This window comes from Trichosurus vulpecula, chromosome 6 (genome assembly GCF_011100635.1).
Source record: "Trichosurus vulpecula isolate mTriVul1 chromosome 6, mTriVul1.pri, whole genome shotgun sequence".
Taxonomy (NCBI): domain Eukaryota; kingdom Metazoa; phylum Chordata; class Mammalia; order Diprotodontia; family Phalangeridae; genus Trichosurus; species Trichosurus vulpecula.
The window spans coordinates 160707093-160730349 of NC_050578.1; the positions used below are offsets into that span (position 1 = coordinate 160707093).

Consider the following 23257-nt stretch of genomic DNA (forward strand, 5'->3'; position numbering starts at 1 on the left):
TCTCTCTTTCCTAATTTCTTAGCAAAGATTGTGATAAAACCTTTTGTGTAGTACTTGTGAACAAAATAGAGAAAATGTGACTTGACCATACTCTTGGTTGGATTTGGAACTATTTGAACGCAACATGGAGGAATGTCTCTAGTTAAGTCTCCTAGGCATTGTTTCTTGGCCTTACTGTTCAACTTTCTTTTACTATGGTAGCACAGATGGCATGCTTACCAAATCTGTAGATAATTTAAGGCTTTGAAGGATAGCTAATCGATTAGCTATTAGAAGGGAGGTTAATCATTTAGTCAACAAGCATTTATTAATCAGTTGATATGTACCATCCATTGTGCTAGGAACTGGGGATACAACATAGTACCCACCCTCAAAAAGCTTATATTCTAATGGAAGAGATAACACATAAACAGTTAACTTCATATAAGATACAGGGTAGATATAAGGTAATGTGAAAGGCAGGCATTAGTAGCTGGGGTCCTAAGAAATGCCTCCTTCAGAAGATGGGTTTTGAACTGACACTTAAATAAAGAAGCCAGGGAAACTCAGAGGCAGAGGTGAGAGGATAGAATATTCCAGGGGACAGCCATTGCAAAAGCACGGAGACAGGCAATGGAGTGACATGTTCGAGGAGCGGCAAATAGGCCAATGTCACTATTTGATAGCAGGGGTGAGGAACCTGCAGCCTCAAGCCCACATGTGGCCCTCTAGGTCCTCAAGTGCAGCCCTTTGGCTGAATCCAAATGTCACAGAACAAATCCCCTTAATAAAAGGATTTATTCTGTAAAACTTAGACATGGCCAAAAGGCCACACCCAAGAACCTAGAAGGCCACATGTGGCCTCCAGGCCGCAAGCTCTCCACTCCTGTCATAAGAGTGTGTGGAAAGGAGTAAAGTTTAAGAAGAATGGAAAAAATTGGAAGGGAGCAGGTTGTAAAGAGCTTTAGATGACAAGTTTATATTGATCTAAGAAATAATAGGGAGCCACTGGTGCTCGTTGAGCAGGGGGAAGACTTATTCAGACCTATACATTTGAAAAATCACCTTGGTAACTTAATGGAGGATGAGTCAGTGAGAGTTGAGGCAAGGAGACCAGGTAGGTGGGTATTGCAGTAGTCTAGGTACAAAGTGATGGAGATCTGAACTAAGGTATGGGTGAAGAAAAGGGAAGGTTTATGAACAATGCAAAGGTAGAAATGTTGGGACTTGGCATTGCATTGGATATGGGGGGAGTGGAGTGGGCTGAATGAGAATAAAGAATTGAGGATGACACCATGGTTATAAGCCAAGGTGTCTGAGAAGATGATGGTACTCTTGATAGTGATAGTGAAATTCAAAATGGAGTGGGGTTTGGAGGAAAATAATGAGTTCTTTTTTGGACATGTTGATTTTAAGATGCCTATGGGAATTCAAGCTCGAGAAATATGAGGCAGTTAGAGATGTATGGCTGTAACTCAGTAGAGAGTCCTGGATATACAGATTGGTCCTGGATATATAGACTTGTCCTGGATATATAGATTGGTCAATTATCTGTATAGAGATTATAATTGAACCCATGAGAACTGATGAAATCACCAAATGAAAAAATCAGGATTCAAAGGGTTCCTGATAGGCTAGGTGACTGGGCAAAAACCTGTAAGGTAAAATGTAATTGTGGTGAAAATAAAACCTTATTCTCTCAAGTACAATGTGCAAGAGGTGTGGCTGGACAGCAGTTCATAAGAAAAACGTCCAGGGATTTTGATGGATTGCAAACGCCACATCACTCTGATGTGGCAGCTGGAAAGGCTAATGAGAACTTAGGAGTTAGGTTTCCTTAGAGAGAAGAGAGTTATAGTCTTAAGAACAAGGGAAAAGGATCTGCTTAACTATAATCTGGTCAGACCACATTTGTAATATTATGTTCCATTCTGGTTGTTACTTTTTTTTCCTTCTAAATTATTTATTTATTTTTAGTTTTTAACATTTACTTCTGTAAGATTTTGAGCTCTAAATTTTCTCCCCTTCCTTCCCCCCCGCCCAAGACAGAGTGCAATCCGATATAGGCGACACATATACAGTCATATTAAACACATTTCCACATTAGTCATGTTGTAAAGAAGAATTATAACCAAAGGGAAAAAATAAAGAAGAACCAAAAAAGAAGAGAGAAAATAGTATGCTTTGATCTGCATTAAGACTCCGTAGTTTTTTCTCTGGATGTGGATAGTATTTTCCATCATAAGTCTTTTGGAATTGTCTTAGACTGGATATTACTTTTGAGGAAGAATATTGATAAGCTAGAAAATCTCCAGAGAAAGTAGATCAGGCTGATAAAAGACTGCGAAACCGTGCCGTTTGAGGATCAGTTGAAGGAATTGGGAATATTTAATCTGAAGAAGAAAAGACTGAAGTGGGACATAATATTGTCTTTAAGTATTTGAGGGACTGTCATGTGTTAGAGGGAAGAACCAATGGTGAAGTTGCAGACCAAATTTGATTTGATAAAAAGAAGAACACCCTAATAATTATAGGTAACCAAAAGTAGAATGGACTGCCTCAGGGCCTAGTGCATTTTTCCTTGTCTCTGGTCTTCTAGCTAAGGTTGGATGATTATTTGTAGAGGAGACTGTCATTTAGGTATGCTTTGGACTACATGGCTTTTGTGGTACTTTCCAATTCTGAGATTCTGTAGTTTTTACAGATTCCTTACTGTGCCTCAGAGTGCAGCTCTGAGATTCTATAATTCTGTGATTATTTTCTGTGCCATGGAGTCCAAGTATATAATGGTAACTCACATTTTTATAATGCTTTAAGCTTTGAAAAAAAATGTTTCTGTTTTGGAAGGGAAGTCCATTGATTCTTTGCCTTTAATTTCTAGATTTTCTAAAGGTCTTCTCAAATTCAAGTTTCCAAACTATACATATGTATGTATGTATGTAAGTATAGATACATATGCACATACATATATGCATATACCTATACATATATGTATGTGTGTATGTATATATACACATGTATACATCCATACACACGTACGTTGGTATTCTCTATAAAACTTTTAAATGACAAGCTATTTTCAGTATCCATTCTTAGTTCTTTTTAAAAGTGGCATAAAAACTAAGAAAGACTTCTTCTCCCTTAACCTTTTCCTATCTAGGGGTATTATTCTCTACTTCTTGGAAATAATAATGTCTACACATACATGTGTCTACACATAACATACATACATGTACACACATATGTGTATGTACATTCGCTATATACATACACATACATGTATACATACACACATGCATACATATATATACACATACATATACATATATACACATACATATATACATATACATATGTATATGTATATGTTTGTGTGTATATATATATATATATATATATATATATATATATATGAAGTAAAACTCAAGGACATTACACAACAGATAGCAGTCTAAGACTTCTTCGGTATAACTCCAATAGGCAACTTGTTTTTAACTAAATTTTAAAAATCCATTTATTAAGTGCATACTGCATTTGAAAGATTATGTTAGAGATACATATAGCTAAAATAAAGAAGGCATGGCCCTTGCCCTCAAGTAGCTTATAGTCTTACAGAGAGTATCCATGGGTGGTTTCATATGACCTGTCTCTTCTGCTGTGAGGATCTTGCACCACCTCTGCTTTCCAAAGCTTCAGATTGATAAAGAATGGGATGACCATGACTTCCCAGTATACCCTTCTCTGACATCTGTAGGACAGGCTCCCTGGTCCCCTCCCCACACTTTCATGAAGTTCTACTGCTTTGGATATCCAAGAATGGGAAGAGCTGCTTCAAGACAGTCTCCTCACTTGAGGCTTTCATGTGAAGGCTGGATGATAACATAGAGGGAACATTATAAATGAAATTTTGGGTCAGCTATGGGCTAGAGGTGACATATGAAGTCCCTTCTTGGTCTTGTATTCGTTGATTCTCTCATAGTATTCGCCTTTGGAAAATATCAACATAATATTACCCTACAGAATGATGTTTATCTTTTTTAACTTGCTGACCACATCCCCATCATCCGTCTACATAGGTATCGGTGATCTAAAAGGCTACATAGATCAATCTATACCTGACAGAACACAAAATTTAGGTCTTTTATAAAATACTGCATAAACCTCAGGGACAGGAGCTCCTTCAGTCTTTATTAAAAGACCTTAATTGAGGAAGAACTTATTACCTTCCCAAGGAGTCTGTTTTTTGGATGGCTATGGTTGTCAAGAGGCTTTTTTTTAACCTCAAATTGAATTTTTTCTCTGTAATTTCTACCCATTACTGCTAGTTCTGATCTCTGATGAGCAGAACAAGTATATTCCCTTTTCCAGAAAGTAGCCCTTTAAAAATTTGAAGACAGCTATCAGGTCCCCCTAAGTCTTCTCTTTAGATAGCTAGTACTTACATAGTGCTTTAAAGTATGACAAATGATTTCCACGAATCAGCTTATTTTATCCTCACATAACACTCACAAGGAGGTGATATTATTATCCCCATTTTACAGGTCAGAAAACTCAATCTGAGACTAAATGACTTGCCCATGGTAATATGGCTAGCGACTCTATGTGGTCAGATTCAAATTCATGTCTTCTTGACTCTGAGTCCATCCATTGTTCCTTCTCTCCAAGCTTTCTCTCTCTCTCTCTCTCTCTCTCCCTCCTCATATATATACATACATACATATATATACATATATATACATATATATACATACATACATATACATATATATATATATATATATATGTATATAAAATCTCCAGTACTTTCAACTGATCCCCATATCCATCCTTGTTTCCTGTCTCTGAGCAAATTAATAATATTCATGTTTCTGTGAAGGTATATGACTTCTGGCAGCTATTGTGGATTTCTTCCCCCTTCCACATTAGCAAGTTGCATGTTAACCACCCTTTAATGGTTTACCTCCTTGCCATAGGGGATCTGGATCTATTGAAGATCCCTCAAAAGCATCTGTCCTTACCATGGCACTCAAAGGCCAGAGGCTCCTTTGAAATCATGGGATAACTGCTGTCTATCAGGACAAATAATTCTTTCATTTAATGCCTGGTTAACCTGAGGGATCTTAACTAACATAGCAGTTGTCACAGACAACATATATTTGTAGAAACAAACTTATTAAGGTATATGTGGATATTGCTTTCTTTGAGAGATGTTCAGAATGGCCTCACCGAACCTCAGTTGTATATATTTTATATTGATATAACTATTTCTGGGGATCTATTAGTGTTAAAATATTGAGAGACAGTGTGAAGTAGTGGAAAGACTAGATTTTGGAAAGGAAGATTTAGGTTCAAATCTTCTGTGTGACCTTGGGTATTTCACTTGACTGACTTTTCTGAGCCTCATTGTCCCTATCTGTAAAATGAAGGGATTGGTCTGAATGATCACTGAGGGCTCTTTTACCTCTAGATTCTTTGACCTAGGATACAAATAGCTTTGTTGGTAAGTAATTGGGACTTTGCTTCTGACTTTAATTGAGTATTATTGCCTGCATATGTATATATTTGTAAAAATGGTGTCTACTGTTTAGTGATGTTTTTCTCCCAGAAACTTTAAAGCAATAATTACAAAGAGCTTTGTGGATTTTCCTATTATTTCTTCTCACCCAGTTATCTTGTAAAATTAATGATTATTTTTTCACACTTATGTATTTCTTATCTACTAGGTCCTGTTACAGAAGTGAAAACTGACATATATGTCACCAGCTTTGGACCTGTTTCTGATGTGGAAATGGTAGGTGTTGGAGAAATTTAAAATAGCTTTCTGTAGTTAAGAGAAACCACGCACAACAGAAAGAAATGGATGTTTATTTCCCTGTCAATCAGGAGAGTGAGAGCAGCTCTGTTTCTAGTGTGAGTAATTAGACCCATACATTTGTCAAGAGGAGGTCACAGAATTTGTATTTCAACCCTAACATTTGAGTACATTTTTGCCTGGATTCATTTTCTACAGAAGGAAAGAACTTTATTGTTACTACTCCCCATACGACAATCTTATGAGTTGATTTTTTTCCCTTGTGAAAACCACTGAGGTGGAGAAAATTAGAGATTATAACAGCTGAAATTATTTCTGGCACAAAACTATCTCATGGTCCTGAGGGGCCATATTTTAGCATTTCATTTTTGTCCGGTTGTATGTTTTTTCCCCCTTAATGCTTGAAGAGCGCAGTACACCAAACTGGTTGATGTCAGAATGAATTCATCTATTTAAGTGTGTGCTCTTAAGGTTACATAAAGATGTTTGGCTTGCCCAGTGGACTGTTGGTAGTACCTTTAGATAAGGTTACATGACTTAAAATACTTGACTATCTACTTTCTAATTATAATCAGTTTGTTGGGCATAAAACTTTTTTAGTTGTTGATTTACTTTATTCTTTTATTTTACTCTTCTAAAAAAACACAGTGAAATTTGTTACCGAATTATCTCATTTTATTTCCTGACATATATTAGAGTGAAAATGTAATTGCCACCTTCCTGCAATCTTATTGAATTATAGTAGTCATTCTTGAGTGATTAAATATGTATGGTGATTTATTTATCTGACCAGTGTGGGGAATTGAAGTATCAAGGCATATACAGTGTGCTTTAATTGCTGGAACTCTTTGCCACTGCCTTTTGCAAATGTCTGCTCCTTTTGATTTGGTTTTACTCTTGTGGTTTTGTGTGCATGTGTATATATGTGCCTATGCATTCTATTGTTTATTTATGTATAATAACCTGTATTTGGGATTGCTGTGGTTTGCTCACCTAGGAATACACAATGGATGTCTTCTTTCGGCAAACATGGATTGATAAAAGACTAAAATATGATGGCCCCATTGAAATTTTAAGGCTGAACAATATGATGGTAACTAAAGTGTGGACACCTGATACTTTCTTCAGGAATGGGAAAAAATCTGTCTCCCATAATATGACAGCCCCAAACAAGCTCTTTAGAATTATGAGAAATGGCACCATTTTATATACAATGAGGTGATCAACTCATTCTTTTAATTTTATGCAAATTAAGAAATAAAGATGATTATGAAAATGATTAAATCTTTTCAATTCTATTTGTTTCATTGTAGGCTTACCATAAGTGCAGAGTGTCCCATGAGATTAGTGGATTTCCCCATGGATGGTCATGCATGTCCCTTGAAATTTGGGAGTTGTAAGTTAAAATCATAAAGCTTCTTTTCATTAACTATTCAATTCAGTAATAAGATTTATTGAGTGCCTGTTATTTGTAGGGCACACCAGGCATTGTAGATATAAAGAAAACCAAAGAGTTTTTATCTTTAGCTATCATACATTCTAATGAGAGTCATGGACCAAGGCATGTGCAAATACATGTAAATACAAAACAAAGTAATTTCAAGGAGAGAGAGCATTAACAACTAGAGGGGTATCATAAAAAATTAGGTGGTATTGAAGTTTGGAGGGAGCTAGCGATTCTAAGAGGTGGCTTTCCAGGCAGTGGGAACCAACTTGCAAAAACAAGGAGGTAGTAGATGGAATATTATGCATGGGGAACAGATAGTAGGCAAGTTTGACTGGAATGAAGAATGTATGAATGAAAATAATAAGAAATGACTGGAAAGGTAGGTGGCAGGTAGATCGTAGAGGTCCTTAAAAGTTAGGCTGAAGATTAAAAGAAACATACTATAACATGCAATATCATTGAAGATTTTGAGTGGCTCATGTAATATGGCCAAATCTTTCTTTAGAAATATTAATTTCCAACTATGAGAAGGATGGATTGGAGAGAGGAGAGATAAGAAGTAGGGAGACCAATTTAGAGGCTATTTGCAAAAGTCTTGGCAAGACGTGTGGAGGATACGAAGTAGGGCAGAGACTATATAGGAAGGAGAGAAGGAGTGAGGTTGAGAGATATTGGGGAGGAATTATCAACAAGACTTGTTAAATGATGGGATGTGGCCATATACTCTATATATGTAGTCTTTTCCAATTAGAATGTGACTTTTTGAAATCAGGGACAATCTTTCTTTTCTATTTATTTTCCTAAAGGTTGGAACACAGTACGTGCTTACTAAATGCCTACCCATTCCATTCCACCAAGTGTGAATGAGAGGAGAGGGTCAAGGATCATTCCAAGACTGCAAGCCTTGGTGTTTGGCAGGATGGGTAGAATGTCATATTTATAGATTCACATTATGTATCTATCACAGAAAATGTTTCAAATTTTTCTGGGAAGCAAAATCAACACAAGTTATGAAAAACTGGGGTTTCAATATAACATCCATAAGCTGATAATCTTCAAATAAAAATAATTTTGAAGGACCCTTTGTATCTGCTGACAATTTGGGTGGAATAAATGATAGAATCCTGCCATATCAGCTCTCAGGTTGCCTGTTCAGTTTTTCTGTATAAGCACAAGGGACTTATGGGATGGGGTTAAGGTTACTCTGTGGTCATTCAGCTGATCTTCAGGTAAATGTTTTAGGAGAAAAGTAATAAGCAAGTGGAGTGATTTATCACAAGTCTAATAAATGCCAACAGGATAGTTTTAGAGTCTTATGAAATGAAGTGAGTGGTGTTCTGCCTCATGCTACCTTTTAATTCCAGTACTGATTATGATTCAGAGTAATTAAAAATCTAGTTTGCAGTCCTGGGACCCATAGGAGGCTCCCTACTGTCATGACTTCTTCTTGATTCAATATCAGTGTAGAACATGTCAGTGACTGCATAAACTTAGTTTCTCAGAATTTGGAGGGAGCTTTTGCCTATGGAGACAGCACTTACCTGACTTCATTATGGAAATGACCTTAAGATCAGATACCACATCCACATAGATTTCCCTTTCCCTATGCAATTTCTCTTAGATAGCATTGGGAAAACAACTCATTGGCCTATATTTTAAATCTAAAACATTTGTTGCTGTTGTGAGACTGAAGTAAAGAGCATCGTACTTATTACCAGTGCTTATTCTTCTTTTCCATTCATTCAACAAGTATTTTTAAAGTTACTAGTATGTGCCTGTTTTAAAGTACTTATCTATCTTTATATCTAAGGGACATACACACACATGCATATATGCACAGGTAAGTATATGTTTGTGTATAAATGTGCTTTTACATATGTTTTCCATAAGCTGATAATCTTGATATCTTGTGTATATATGTATACACATACTCTTGTGTATATATGTATACACACACATACAGTATGACAGTATGGTTTTTTTTCTTTGCATCTCTAGTACCTAGTGTCATGCCTGGTACATAAGAGATACTAAGTATTATAATATAATTAATAATGGTTGATTAGTTGTTATTTTTTAGCAGCAGCCATCATTGTTTTTAATTATTATTTTTGTTGATTACAAATGGAAACTTGCTAAAACTATATCAAACATTTTCCTGGTAATTTTCATAATTTGCTATAGAGAGAGATGATTAAAAGGACATGGGTTACAGTCTTTTAAGAGAGATAAGACACAGATGCATATGGTTATAGTAGATAATCCTATTTGATAAGAGAATTAGAATGCAAAAAAGGGCTAGGAGAACTCCAAGGAAAAAAACTTGAGGCCTGTTGGGTATTAGGGAAGACTACCTTGGGGAAGCCTCAGTTGAGTTTATTTTTAAAGGATGGCTAGGACTTCTGCAGGAAAAGAGAGGGAAGGAGCACCTTCTAGACAGAGGGAAAAAGCCTTGGCATGATAGTATGATGGATATTCAGAAGGAAGGGAGTTCCCCAGTGGCTACAAAGCTGTACAGTTTGATTGGAACATAGAGTGTGCGGAAAGGAATTATAGCAGATAATGATGAAATTGTAGGCCAAGTTGCAGATGGCTTTGAAGTCAGGTAAAGGGGAATGATAGGAGGTGTTTCTGGAAAGGAAGGCTAGGTTATGAATGGCCTTTAATATCTTGAACTTTACTTGTGAGAAAGAGGAGAAAAGAGGCAGCAACTATGGTTTTTGAGCAGGGGGAGGGGTATACACAGATCTATTCCAAGAAAGCATATTCTGTCATTCGTATGAAGGAGAGATTAAAGGGGAAAAGAGTGCAGGAAAGAAGGTCTGAGGTGCCAAAGGGGACTCTGTCTAGAGCAGGGCTTCTTAACCCACTTTTAGTTTATATTAAGGACCCCTTCAGTAGTCTGGCAAAGTCTAAGGACTCCTCAGAATAAGGTTTTTAAATGTGTAAAATAAAATATACAGTATTACAAGGGAAACCAATTGTATTCAAATGCAATTATCAAAATATTAAAAACAAATGATGGTAATGGGAATTAAGAGAAGGGTTTGAATTTGAGACATGTTGTAGAGTTAAAATCTGGAAGACCTTTTTTACTGATTGGCTATAAGAGGTAAAGGAAAAGGAAGTATCAAAAATCTAGAGGTTCCTAAGGTTATGAAAATTGGGGACCATTTGGTAACCCAGACAGGAAGAATGAGATTCAGGAGGAGGATTAGGTTTAGTGGGAAAGATGATGAGCTCTGTTTTTGACATATTAAATATGAGGTGCTGGTGGTACATCCAGGAAGGCAGTTGGAAATTCCAGAGTGGAGCTTAGAAGGAAGGTTTAGAAGATTTAGATTTGGAGTTACATACTGGGCCCATATGCTTTTTCATTTATTCATTCTTCATAGATAGTTCCACCATGGAAGTAAATAAGAATTCCAAAGGAGGAGGGCAGAGCATCAAGGAGAGACCTTTGTGGAATTACCAAATGAAAAGATCAGGGAGAAGTCAGGAAGGTAAAGAAGGAGTGGTTAGAGAAGGAGAATCAGAAGAGTGTGCTATCTGAGGTAAAGAGCACATTGAGGCCTTGACAATATTAGTAAAATCCTTTGAAATTTCCATAGGTAAATTTTGGTTACACAGTTGTATGTTGTAAATTGAAGACAGGTAATTTCATATTTTGTTCCTCTGTGTAATTTATAAAGTGTTTTTTTGGTTAGTTTTTTTTTAGAACAGACCATCTCATGTAGGGTAGGGTCAAGTAGCAGTTCCTGTCTTGTCTCAGCCATGAAGTCAATGCTCCACGTTCATAATGTTGGATTGGCTTGTGTATGAGCTAGGATATTCTCTTGGGAGAGTGGTAAGCAGTTGTTAGCTATTTACACTGATAACAGTACAAGAGGAGATGGATTTAAATTACAGCTACTGGGATTTATGATAGATGTAAGGGAAAATATCCTGATTGTAAAGGTTCAAAGGTAGTGCAACTGTTTATATAACCTCATTCCCTGGAGAGCTTTAAAAAAAGAAGGCATAGGCAGTCATCTGTGTAGAGTGGTTTAGATGCAGTGTGCTTTGCCCAGAGGCAGTGGGCTGGACTAGGTGACCCCTGGAGATCTCTTCCAACAATAGCATCCTTTGTTATAAATAGCATCTGGTATTTTTCTTACTGGCAGTTTTGCATTAAGGTGGAAGAAGTAAGTTATGGTCCAATATTGGAGAGGATTCGGAGATGAGAGGGAGGAAGGAATGGGTTTAACTTTAATAGAAAAGATTTTAGATGTACTGCCTGGTAGTTTTCCTTGCACATTTCCAGGTGCAGTGATGCAGACACAGCATTTTACTTTATTTTTCTTTGACCTGAACAAAAGAAATCCTGCTGAATTGCAAGGCTTATTTAGATACTAGACTTCTTGGAGGCTTAAAGATGACCCCCAAATAAGTTGAACAGTTTTTGTTTTTGCTATTCTGGCATGTCCATGCGTGAAACTGATAGGGACTGGAACCCTCAGCCTAATCCCTTACCCTGTGTTGCCATCTAGATGCTTACCCAAAGAGCGAGATGATCTATACCTGGACAAAAGGTCCTGAGAAGTCTGTGGAAGTTCCAAAAGAGTCTTCCAGTTTAGTTCAGTATGATCTGGTTGGGCAAACAGTGTCTAGTGAAACCATCAAATCTATTACAGGTAAGATGACCATCAATTAGAATGAATTTGGAGTATGATATCTGCAGTTTGTCTTACCCATTGTTTACAGAGGATTCTGATAAAGCCTCCAGAGGTAGAATGGCATGGAAAGTATAGCTTAGGTTTTCTTTCTTTTGACTAGTGTCCTTGAACTCATCAAAGGATCTGTCTGGTATTTGACTCGTAAGTCCATCGAGGAACAGATGATGTTACCAGTCAGAAATGTTAGACAAGGGTGTATCATGATCATTGAAACACACATCCAAGGTGCAAGGGACATTTTTATTTTTTTAGATAGCTAGGATAAAGGTTATTCTTCAGGTCATTGAAGCTGCTGATGTTTTCACAGAGCCATCTTTGTCTTGCTCAATTTGTAATTCTCCCTCTGATTTAGAAGAGCAAACTATGTAAAGCCATGTACAAGGAACTTTAAGGTAGTACTTTAAAGTTGTCCCTAGAGAAGATGTGGTTGACAAGTATAAAAGGTATTTATGCTATCTGTGCTCTTAGAATTTATGTGAAAAAGAATAAAATACTTGATTTTAGTTTATTTAAAGGAAAACACCAACTGGTGAGTTAGAAATTATTCTTCTTCCTCAGTTTTCAGACCTAACCTCACTCACTTCATATACATTTCTAAAAATGAATTATCCAATTTACTGCTGTAACAACAATGCTACTTGGAACTACTGTGGCTGTGCAAGACCAATAGCACCAGCACACAGGAGGGCTGCAAACACAGGTTCTTTGGTCTGCTTTTCTAAAGAAAGCAACTTGAAGGGGTTTACAATCTCACTTTAATCAAACATACATATATCATTCACTTAGTTCAGGGAAAAAAGTCAGCACCCTGAACCTCAGAGCAAATACAAACAGAAATTTCAAACAGAGAAAATATAAACAGAGCAAATAACACAAATGAACAGACAGGTTTCTAGTTGTCTGACCAAAGCTATATATACATAGTTACCAGAGAGAGAAGCACCAGCATCTGGGCTTTCAAGGCTCGGGGCGGGGTGCTTCTTAATGGCTACCCAGAGTCTCCATACCAACACTGTTACAATGAGTGAGCCCCCAAACAAAATGCTAACCTCAGAGTGCATATACACTTCTTCAGGGTCAGAGCTCTTCGCACATCTTGAGGATTTCATGCCTCTTGAGGGTTTCACACCTTTCGTACCTAATTAGCAAAAGGATGTGGGCCTTCCTACAAACAAAGGCAAGATTCAATCAAAGGTACTTGATTACCTTAGTGCTGAGAAGCACTCCAAAACAAAAGGCAACAAAAAGTCCCATTTTGCTTGCCATTATACCACTGGACTGTACCACTTTAAAAACATGTGGCTGTCTTCTGAAACCTTGGCTTATGTAGTCGGTTAATGGGAACTAGTTTCCCTTCTAAAACTTTCTTTATGGGAGTTTTGTAGTTGGCATTTTAAAATTACCTTATTAATACTTTTTTTGGACAGATAATAGGAATCCAAATGTTTTTGTTTTCTGTATTAGGTCTTTTTTAAAGCAAATTAAAAAGCAAGGTAAAATTATAACTGTAGAACATGTGAATATTCAGGTGTGATCGCATATGTAACTATATCTATTTCATTTCAAATTTCACAACATACGGAAATAAAGTCCTTGGCTGAAACTGTTGACCTAAATACTTGGGAGAAGTCACTTGGATCACTAGAGAGAGAACCAGCCTTTGAGTGAGGAACACCCCTTCAACTCCTGCTTCCAATTTATTCTAACTCTGTAACTATGGGAAAGTCACTTAAACATTCAATGCCCCAGGAAACTTTCTAAGACTTTTAGTCACAGAATTGCCAGTCTTTGATGAAAGAAGTTTCTACACAATGAGCTCCTTTCACATATGTCATATTAGGCCTAGACTTCTCTCTCAGTCTTCCCTCCCCCAATAAAATAAAATAAAAAACAAAACAAATACAAATTCCCGTTATTATCAATATATCCATCTAAATCAGTGAGGTTTAATCTATAATTTTCCGGGTAAATAATTAAGATCCCACAGACTGTGCTGTGTATGTGTACCATCATTCCTTTAAGTGCTGAATGAGCTTAGCTAAGAACTCATTATGCTGTAATCCCTCACCCAAAAAATTACTGTCATTGTTAGCCAGAAACATTAAGTCAACAGATTATTACACTAAAAAAAGGTGATTTTCAGCCTCCTTTCAGCATCTCTTTCTGAAACACACACACACACACACACACACACACACACATATACACACACACACATGGCCTCTGGTTTGTGTCACAAAGTTTAGATGATATTATTATTTCAGATACAAATTGGTAGTCTGAAATATGCATGTGGGGAAAAAAATGGTGTGCAGAGCCAGTAACATATTTTCCTCCTGTTTTATTTTGTAGGTGAATACATTGTTATGACAGTTTACTTCCATCTCAGAAGGAAAATGGGTTATTTCATGATTCAGACATATATCCCATGCATCATGACTGTGATTCTTTCTCAAGTTTCCTTCTGGATAAATAAAGAATCTGTTCCAGCTAGAACTGTGTTTGGTAATTACAATTTATTTATTGGTACTTTTTGTTACCTACCCTCCTCTAGAATATTGCTTTTAAAATGAAACCTTCCCTTAAGAGCATTGTGTTAACATTTTTATGCCAGGTTGAATAGTGTACAGAATCTTATTTGTATTTTCAACTGTCCAGCCAGAAAGAAACACATTAAGGTTATGCTTATGTGCAGGCCTTAGGGCTCATGTTACCTTTAGGTGTTTGTGTAAAAATACTATTGGAAGCCCTTCTGTTGGAGTCCTGTTGAATTAACCTCAATTGGAATCATGAGTGTGAAGGCCAAACGCACCTCTGAACATAATTTCCCTTTCGCTGATATTCTTGGATTTGTAGTCTAATGCAGTGTAATTTAATTGAAATTGTATCTAGATGTTAAAATGAAATACACTGGGATGTAATTTGCAAAGAAAAGCTTAAAATAAAACAAATAAAATTCATGGCTGAATGGTTATGTGAAGGCTTGGACTAATTTGGCTTTAAAGGAAAGGAAAAAAATAACCTAATCCTTAAATGGTTTAAATGCAATGAAACAAAAGATTTCATATATCTGCAGTTTATTAGTTCATTATTAAATACCATATATGTGCTATATTTTTGTATTGGCTTTTTTTTGGTTTTCTACAGAGTATAATGCCCTGAGTTGCTTGAGTTTGGGAAATTTAACAGATTTTAATAACTACTTTCCATACATGAGGGAGCATTGTATAATTGAAAGAGCTGTGGCTGTATAGTCCAAGGATGGAACTTGTGTTAGAGTCCTGCCACCTGCCACCTCTGTGACTGTGGGCAAGCCACTTCATTTCTCCTGGCTTTAGCCTCTGTTTCCCATCAATAAAATAATGGGGTTGGACTAGATGGCCTCTGAGGCCCTTTTTAGCTCTCTGTAATTTTAGTAATCAGATTTGTTAAATAGTAAGTTAGATTTTAAAGGGATTTTAAATTATAAAGCTTCTAACTTTTCACTCTGATAATTGTGCTTTACTAGAGAAGAGGTGGGAGTGTGGAAGATGTACCCTGGAATGGGAGTGGGGATGATGTTTGGATGTCTCCTGGGGTGCCTGGTCACTCTTTTGCTTTTCCGGAAAAGGGGTCAAGGTATTGTTAGTAAAGGATCAGAACAATTATATTGTTTTATGGAGCACCTTTACAGTATGATGTGAATGTTTGAGGAAATTATGAATATGCAGAACTCTCCATGTAAACCTCTGAACCTTGAATTAGATTTATGAAGCACCCAGGGTATTCTGACATAGATAGTCCATGGAGAATATTTACAGGTGCTAATCTAGTTCTGGGCCAGATGTCTGGCCAGGAAATTTCTAGGAGATTGATATATTCTTCCTGGAGGCCAGGGAGCCTTGGAAATCTGCTGCTCCTTGTATCACCAAATTCTTTCTTGGAATGTTTTGGAGGTTTTTTTAATATCACATGCTATTATGGTAAGGCCAAAATAGGTACCTCAAGCTTTTTACCATTAAAATCTTTATCTAGAAATAACATTTCATAATAACTCTAAACTTTGAAAAGTGCTTCAGGTTGCATTATCATATTTTTAATAGGGGCCTAAGGAATACACAGAGTACAAATCTTTGGTGATGAGTTATTAGTTGATATCAAAAAACCCTATCTCTCAGTTGGCTATTGGCACACACTTTCTTCCACGATTTTTGGTATTAGAGAAGAAGGGGAACTATAACTGGCAGCTACCCTTTTTGTGTCGATGACTCAGATGGTTGTCACTACAACCTTTGCCCACTTCCTGGCAGCAATAATAAAATTTTAACTTTTGGAAGTCAAAAATAACTAGATGTCTGGAAAAAAAGAGTTTGAGCTCATGGGCTCATTCCCAGCTCTGGAGCATCTCAGCATGTCTGCATACAGTCCAAGGCTATCTCTTAGGTAATTTGTCCCATTTGTTTGAGAGGAGTTTACTCTCAATGCCTAGTTGGAGAAGTGAGCTATAAATTTCCATAGTGTTCATCGCTCTGGGATTCTAAAGAACTAAAGTGAATAGAACTAACTTGTTAGAAAGCTATTGTTCTATGTAATCAGAAGGACCTGTCAGACATTCCGAAAGTAGAATTTGCTTTTTGGAGAAACATTTTTTAAAAAATATAAGCATATATGTGAATATTATTTATTATTCCAGCAATTTCTTTTCTTCAGTGTCTAAATTGCACTGTTGTATTCATGCCAATTTCTCCCTCTACCAAATGATTATAGATTTAGCACTGGAAGGGAACTTAGTGGGATGTCCTCTAGTCCAAATCACTTCATTTTACAGGATATTTGTTACCACATACAGTCAAAGAGGGTGTCAAAAAGTGAAAAAAGGACAAGTACTTGACCTTGGGTGTCGTCTCTGTGCCTCTTTTTCCATTCAGTTAAATGACCTCTAAGCTCCCTTTGAGCTCTAACATTCTATGATTCTAAGATATAAAAATAGACGCAGAGAGGGGAACTTTAAACATGTGAGTAAATGTCAGCTGGCGGGCAGAAATGTGTTATCACACTGTTCAGTTAATGCTACTTATTTCCCTTGTGATTGGTCAGCCTATATTCACCTCTGTGTACATACAGCTTGTATTCACACTATGGGCAAAAATGTTCATGTTCTGTGTTCTAACTTGGGGATTGACATTGGCATTTAAATGTGCCAAAAAGGGAAAACAAAAAAAGCACACCATTGTATTGAAATATCTGTAGGGTACACACAGGCCAAGAAATGTCTTCAGACAGACGAACACTGACATCTGCTTTTCTAGTGCCCAAAGAGGCATGGCTGCTATGGTTTGATTCTAATCTGGATTGTTGCTTCCGCCTGCTGCCCTGTGCAACATTTACTTGACTGTGTGGTCAGGCAAATGCTACACTAAATCGATGTGTAATACATATGCCCAAGGACATGCTCTGTGTCACCCTTGATATAATAGTATTAGAAAGAGAGGTGTTTTTCCCTGGCTGAAAGGGGAATGATTTAATCATCTCAGCCTGTGTTAAAAATGTCATGCCCTTTGTTAATCTTTCAGATAGTCACCCAGAAGACAAAGGCCATACAGATTGTAGGGTTCCCTCTTGTTTCTTCCCCATCTCACTCTTTCTCCTTTCCATACTCATGTTTTAATGCCAGGTTCACATACACCAGAGATCTGGAGAATAGAGTGTCCAGAGACTTGGTTTAGTATTTAATTTTTCCCCAGTTACATGTAAAAACAATTTTTATCATTCATTTTAAAAACTGAATTCTGAATTCTCTCCCTTCCTCCCTCCCACCATTCTCATTGAGAAGGCAAGCAATTTGATATAGGTTATACATGTGTAGTCCTGCAAAACATTTCCTAATAGTCATGTTCTGAAAGAAAATATAGACAAAACCCCTCCAAACTCAAGAAAAATAAAGAAAGTTTAAAAAGTAGCCTTCAATCTGTACTCAGGCACCATCATCTCTCTCTCTCTCTCTGGGGATGGATAGGGTTCTTAAGAGGTGTCTTGGAGCATTGTATTGCTGAGAATAGCTAAGTCATTCACAGCAGAGCATCCTACAATATTGTTGTTACTTTGTACCCAGTACATTTCGCTTTGCATCAGCTCGTGCAAGTTTCTTCAGACATTTTTGAGATCCCGCTCCTCATTTCCCAAAGCACAAAGGTATTCTATCACAATCACACACCACAGCTTGTTTAGCTATTCCCTAATTGATGGGCATCCCCTCAATTTCCAAGTCTTTGCCCTCAGAAAAGAGCTGTCCATATATACATTGTATATATAGGTCCTCTTCCTTTTTTATGTCTTTTGGGGTACAGACCTAGTAGTGGCATTGGCTAGGTCAAAGATTATGCATGTTTTTATAACTGTTTGGGCATAGTTCCAAATGACTCTACAGAATGGTTGAATCAGTTCACAACTCCACCAATAGTGCATTAATGCATAATTTTCCCCACATCCCCTCCACCATTTGTCATTTTCCTTTTATATCCTATTAGTCATTCTAATAGGTATGAGATAGTATCTCAGAATTATTTTAATTTGCATTTCTCCAATCAGTAGTGTTTTAAATCATTTTTTCTTATGGCTATAGGTAGCTTTGATTACTACATATGATAACTGTTCATAACTTTTGATCATTTATCAATGGGGGAATGGCTCTTATTTTTATAAATTTGACTCAGTTCTCTTTATGTTTGAGAAATGAGGCCTTTATCAGAGAAACTTGCTTCAAAAATTTTTTTCATAGTTACTATTGCTAATTGTATTTCCCTCCATCCTATCCCCCCACTGTTTATTCTGTTCTCTCTCTCTCTCTTCACCTTGTCCCTCCTCAAAAGTGTTTTGCTTCTGACTACTCCCCACCCCAATCTGTCTTCCCTTCTATAACACTCTTCTTCCCCTCCTACTTTCCTGTAGGGTAAGATAGATTTCTATACCCAATTGAGTGTATATGTTATTCCCTCTTTGAGCCAATTCTGATGACAGTCAAGTTCACTCACTCCCCCCTTACCACCCTCCACTGTAAAATATTTTTCTTGCGTCTGTTAGGTGAGAAAATTTATTCCATTCTTTTCCCTTTCCCCTGTTCCAAATTCATCCCTCTCAAACACATTGATTTTACTTTTTTACGATATCATTCCATCATATTCAACTCACATTTGTGCCCTCTGTCTATATATGCTCCTTCCAATTGCCCTAATAATTAGAAAGTTCTTAAGGGTTACAAATATCATCTTCTCACATAGAAATGTAAATAGTTTAACCTTATTAAGTCCTTTATGATTTCCCTTTCCTGTTCACCTTTTTATACTTCTTTTTAATGTTGTATTTGAAAGTCAAATTTTCTATTCAGCTCTGGTCTTTTCATCAAGATGCTTGAAAGTCCTTTATTTTATTGAATATCCATTTTCCCCCTGAAGGTTTATACTCAGTTTCACTGGGTAGGTAATCCTAGTTCCTTTGCCCTCCAGAATATCATCTTCCAAGCCCTCTGATTCTTTAATGTAAAAGTTGCTAAATCTTGTGTTATGCTGACTGTGGCTTGGTGATACTTGAATTGTTTCTTTCTGACTGCTTGCAATATTTTTGCCTTGACCTGAAAACTCTGGAATTTGACCATGATATTCTTAGAAGTTTTCGTTTTGGGATCTCTTTCAGGAGGTGATAGGTGGATTCTTTCAATTTTTATATTACTCTCTGGTTCTAGAATATCAGGCAGTTTTCCTTGATAATTGTTTGAAAGATGACGTGTAGGCTCTTTATTTTGATCATGGCTTTCAGGTAGTCTAATAATTTTAAAATTATCTCCCCTGGATCTATTTTGTGGGTTAGTTGTTTTTCCGGTGAGATATTTCACATTGTCTTCTATTTTTTTCATTCTTTTGGTTTTGTTTTATTATTTCTTGATTTCTCATAAAGTCATTAGCTTCCATTTGCTCCATACTAATTTTTAAGGAATTATTTTCTTTGGTGAGCTTTTGGACCTCCTTTTCCATTTGGCCAATTCTACTTTTTAAGGAGTTACTTTCTTCAGTAAGTTTTCAGTTCTTTCAAGGTGGTATGATCTAAGGAGAGGTGTTTTTTCCTCTCCTGGCCTGTGCTCTGGTCTGCGAGTGACTATAAGCACTCTTTTCTGACTTGGAACTGTGAGGAGGGGCCTTATTCCACTGTGGCTGAAAGCTCTGGTGTGCTAGTGCTCCTCCTTCCCCTGGGACTGCCACCCAGATCTGAGTATTTGCAAAGCCACAAAGTCCTGCCTCAGTGCTAGCCAAGAAACCCCTGTAATCTCCTTCTGACCAGTTGTTTGGCCCCCTTACCATCTGTGGGATGAGAACTCTGGAAGCAGCTACTGCACTGCTGATTCAGTTGCTCCCAAGGCCTGCTCCTGGTTTGCTGGGGCCAGGGCTGTGTTGGTGCGACATGTGTTGGATTGTACTCCACTCTCACCCTGGTGCAACACACTTTTCCTGCCGACCTTCTAGGTTGTCTTGGGCTGGAAAATTGTTTCACCCCATCTTTTGTGTGTTCTGCTGCCCTAGAATTTGTTTTTCTAATTTATTTTTAGTTTGCAACATTCATTTCCACAAATTTCCTCCCATCTCTACCCTCCCCTCCACCACAAGATAGCATGTATTCTGATTGCCCCTTTCCCCAGTATGCCTTCTCTTCTATCACCCGACTCCTTCCCCCTTAGCCTCTTTCCCCTTACTTTTCTTGTAGGGCTTCTATATCCCATTGCCTGTATATCTTATTTCCCAATTGCATGTAAAAACAATTTTTTAACATTTGTTTTTAGAACTTTGAGTTTCAAATTCTCTCCCTTCTTCCCTCCCCACCCACCCTCCTTGAGAAGGTAAGCAACTCAATATAGGTTATACATGTATCATTATGCAAAACACTTCCATAATAGTCATGTTGTGAAAGACCAACTATATTTCCCTCCATCCTATCCTGTCCCCCTTTATTCAGTTTTCTCCTTTGACCCTGTCCCTTTTCAAAAGTATTTACTTTTGACTACCTTCTCTCTCAATCTGCCCTCCCTTCTATCATCCCTCTTCTTATCACCTTCCCCCCTACTTTCCTATAGGGTAAGATATCCAGTTGAACATGTATGTTATTCCCTCCTTAAACCAAATATGATGAGAGCAAGGTTCACTCATTCCCTTTCACCTACTGCCTCTTCCCTTCCATTTTAACAGCTTTTTCTTGCCACTTTTATGTGAGATAATTTACCCCATTCTATCTCTCCCTTTCTCCTTCTCCCAATATATTCCTCTCTTACCCTTTAATTTTATTTTTTAGATATCATCCCTTCATATTCAACTCACCCTGTGCCCTCTGTCTCTGTATATACATATGTATATGTATATATTTTCCCTTCAACTACCCTAATAATGAGAAAGGTCTCATGAGTTACAAATATCATCTTTCCATGTAGGAATGTAAACAGTTCAACTTTAGTAAGTCCCTTATGATTTCTCTTTCCTGTTTATCTTTTCATGTTTCTCTTGATTCTTGAATTTGAAGGTCAGATTTTCTATTCAGCTCTGGTCTTTTCATCAAGAACACTTGAAAGTCCTCTATTTCATTGAAAGTCTATATTTTACCCTGTTTATCTCAGTTTCTCTGGGTAGGTGATTCTTGGTTATAATCCTAGCTCCTCTGACCTCCCGAATATCATATTCCAAGCCATTGGATCTCTTAGTGTAGAAGCTACTAGATCTTGTGTTATCCTAATTGTATTTCCACAATACTCAAATTGTTTCATTCTGGCTGCTTGCAATAGTTTCTCCTTGACCTAGGAATTCTAGAATTTGGCTACAATATTCCTAGGAGTTTTCTTTTTTGGGATCTTTTCCAAGAGGGAATAGGTGGATTCTTTCAATTTCTATTTTATTCTCTGGTTCTATAATATCAAGGCAGTTTTCCATGATAATTTCTTGAAAGATGATGTCCAGGTTCTTTTTTTGGTGATGGCTTTCAGGTAGTCTAATAATTTTTAAATTAGCTCCCCTGTAACTATTCTCCAGGTCAGTGGTTTTTCCAATGAGATATTTCACATCATTTTCCATTTTTTCATTCTTTTGTTTCTGTTTTATAATTTCTTGATTTCTCATAAAGTCACAAGCTTCCACTTGCTCCGTTCTAATTTTTAAGGTAGTATTTTCTTCAGTGATCTTTTGGACCTCCTTTTCATTTGGCTAATTCTGCCTTTGAAAGCATTCTTCCCCTCATTGGCTTTTTGGAGCTCTTTTGCCATTTGGGTTAGTCTATTTTTTAAGGTATTTTTTTCTTCAGTATTTTTGGGTCTTCTTTAGCAAGTCATTGACTTGTTTTTCATGGTTTTTGTGCATCACTCTCATTTTTCTTCCCAGTTTCTCCTCTACTTCTCTTACTTGCTTTTCCAAATCCTTTTTGAGCTCTTTCATGTCCTGAGACCAATTAGTATTTTTATTGGAGGCTTTCGATATAGGATCTTTGACTTTGTTGCCTTCTTCTGGCTGTATGTTTTGATCTCCTTTGTCACCAAAGTAATATTCTATAATCTGAGTGCTTTTATTCTGTCTGCTCGCTTTCCCAGCCAATTACTTGACTTTTGAGCTCTTTGTCAGGGTTTGACTGCTTCCAGAGTGGAGAGTGCTCTGTTCCAAGCTTCAGGGGTTTTGTGCTGCTGTTTTCAGATCTATTTCTGTTCTAAAGTGGTATGGTACTCCTCTCCTAGACTGTGCTCTGGTCTGTGAGTCATCTTAAGCACTCCTTTCTGCTAGGAGAACACCTTCTCCACAGCCACCACAGGCTCTGCTCCATCATTGCTCCTGCTCCCCCAAGGACCGCCAACCAGGACTGCGACCCAGATTCAAGCAGGGCAAAGCAAGAAAATGTGGCCTCAGTACCAACAAAGAGATCCCTGCACTCCCACTCTGATCAGCCACCTGATTCCCCCAATAGTCTGTGGACCTATAGCTCTGGAAGCAGCCAACAATGCTGCTCTCATGGCCACCACAGCTGCAGCCACCTCCACCCCCCCAGGACTGGAGCCCAACTGTGCCCCTTTCTCACCCAGGTCGAACAGTTTTCCCACTCATCTGCCACATTGTCTTTGGCATTTGTGGGTTGAGAAGTCTGGAAACTTCCACAGCTGCCCCAGTGATTCAGTGTCGTGAGGCCTGCTCTGCCTGCCTGGTCTGTCCTGGGGCAGACTGCACTGGACTGGCTGTGCTCCGCTCCCAGCACAGTGCGATAGACTCTTCCCAGCAACCATCCAGGCTGTTTTGGGCTGGAGACTTGTTTTAC

General features: G+C 37.5%; 1 protein-coding gene across 1 annotated transcript in view; it reads left to right on the plus strand.

Annotated features, from left to right (window-relative positions):
• GABRA4 (gamma-aminobutyric acid type A receptor subunit alpha4) overlaps positions 1-23257 on the plus strand; it is a 99179-nt gene that overhangs the window by 16361 nt on the left and 59561 nt on the right. The window contains exons 4-8 of the mRNA XM_036764488.1: positions 5703-5770; positions 6789-7009; positions 7105-7187; positions 11768-11911; positions 14306-14458. Of these exons, the coding sequence (XP_036620383.1) occupies positions 5703-5770; positions 6789-7009; positions 7105-7187; positions 11768-11911; positions 14306-14458 (669 nt within the window). The remainder of the gene's footprint in view (positions 1-5702; positions 5771-6788; positions 7010-7104; positions 7188-11767; positions 11912-14305; positions 14459-23257) is intronic.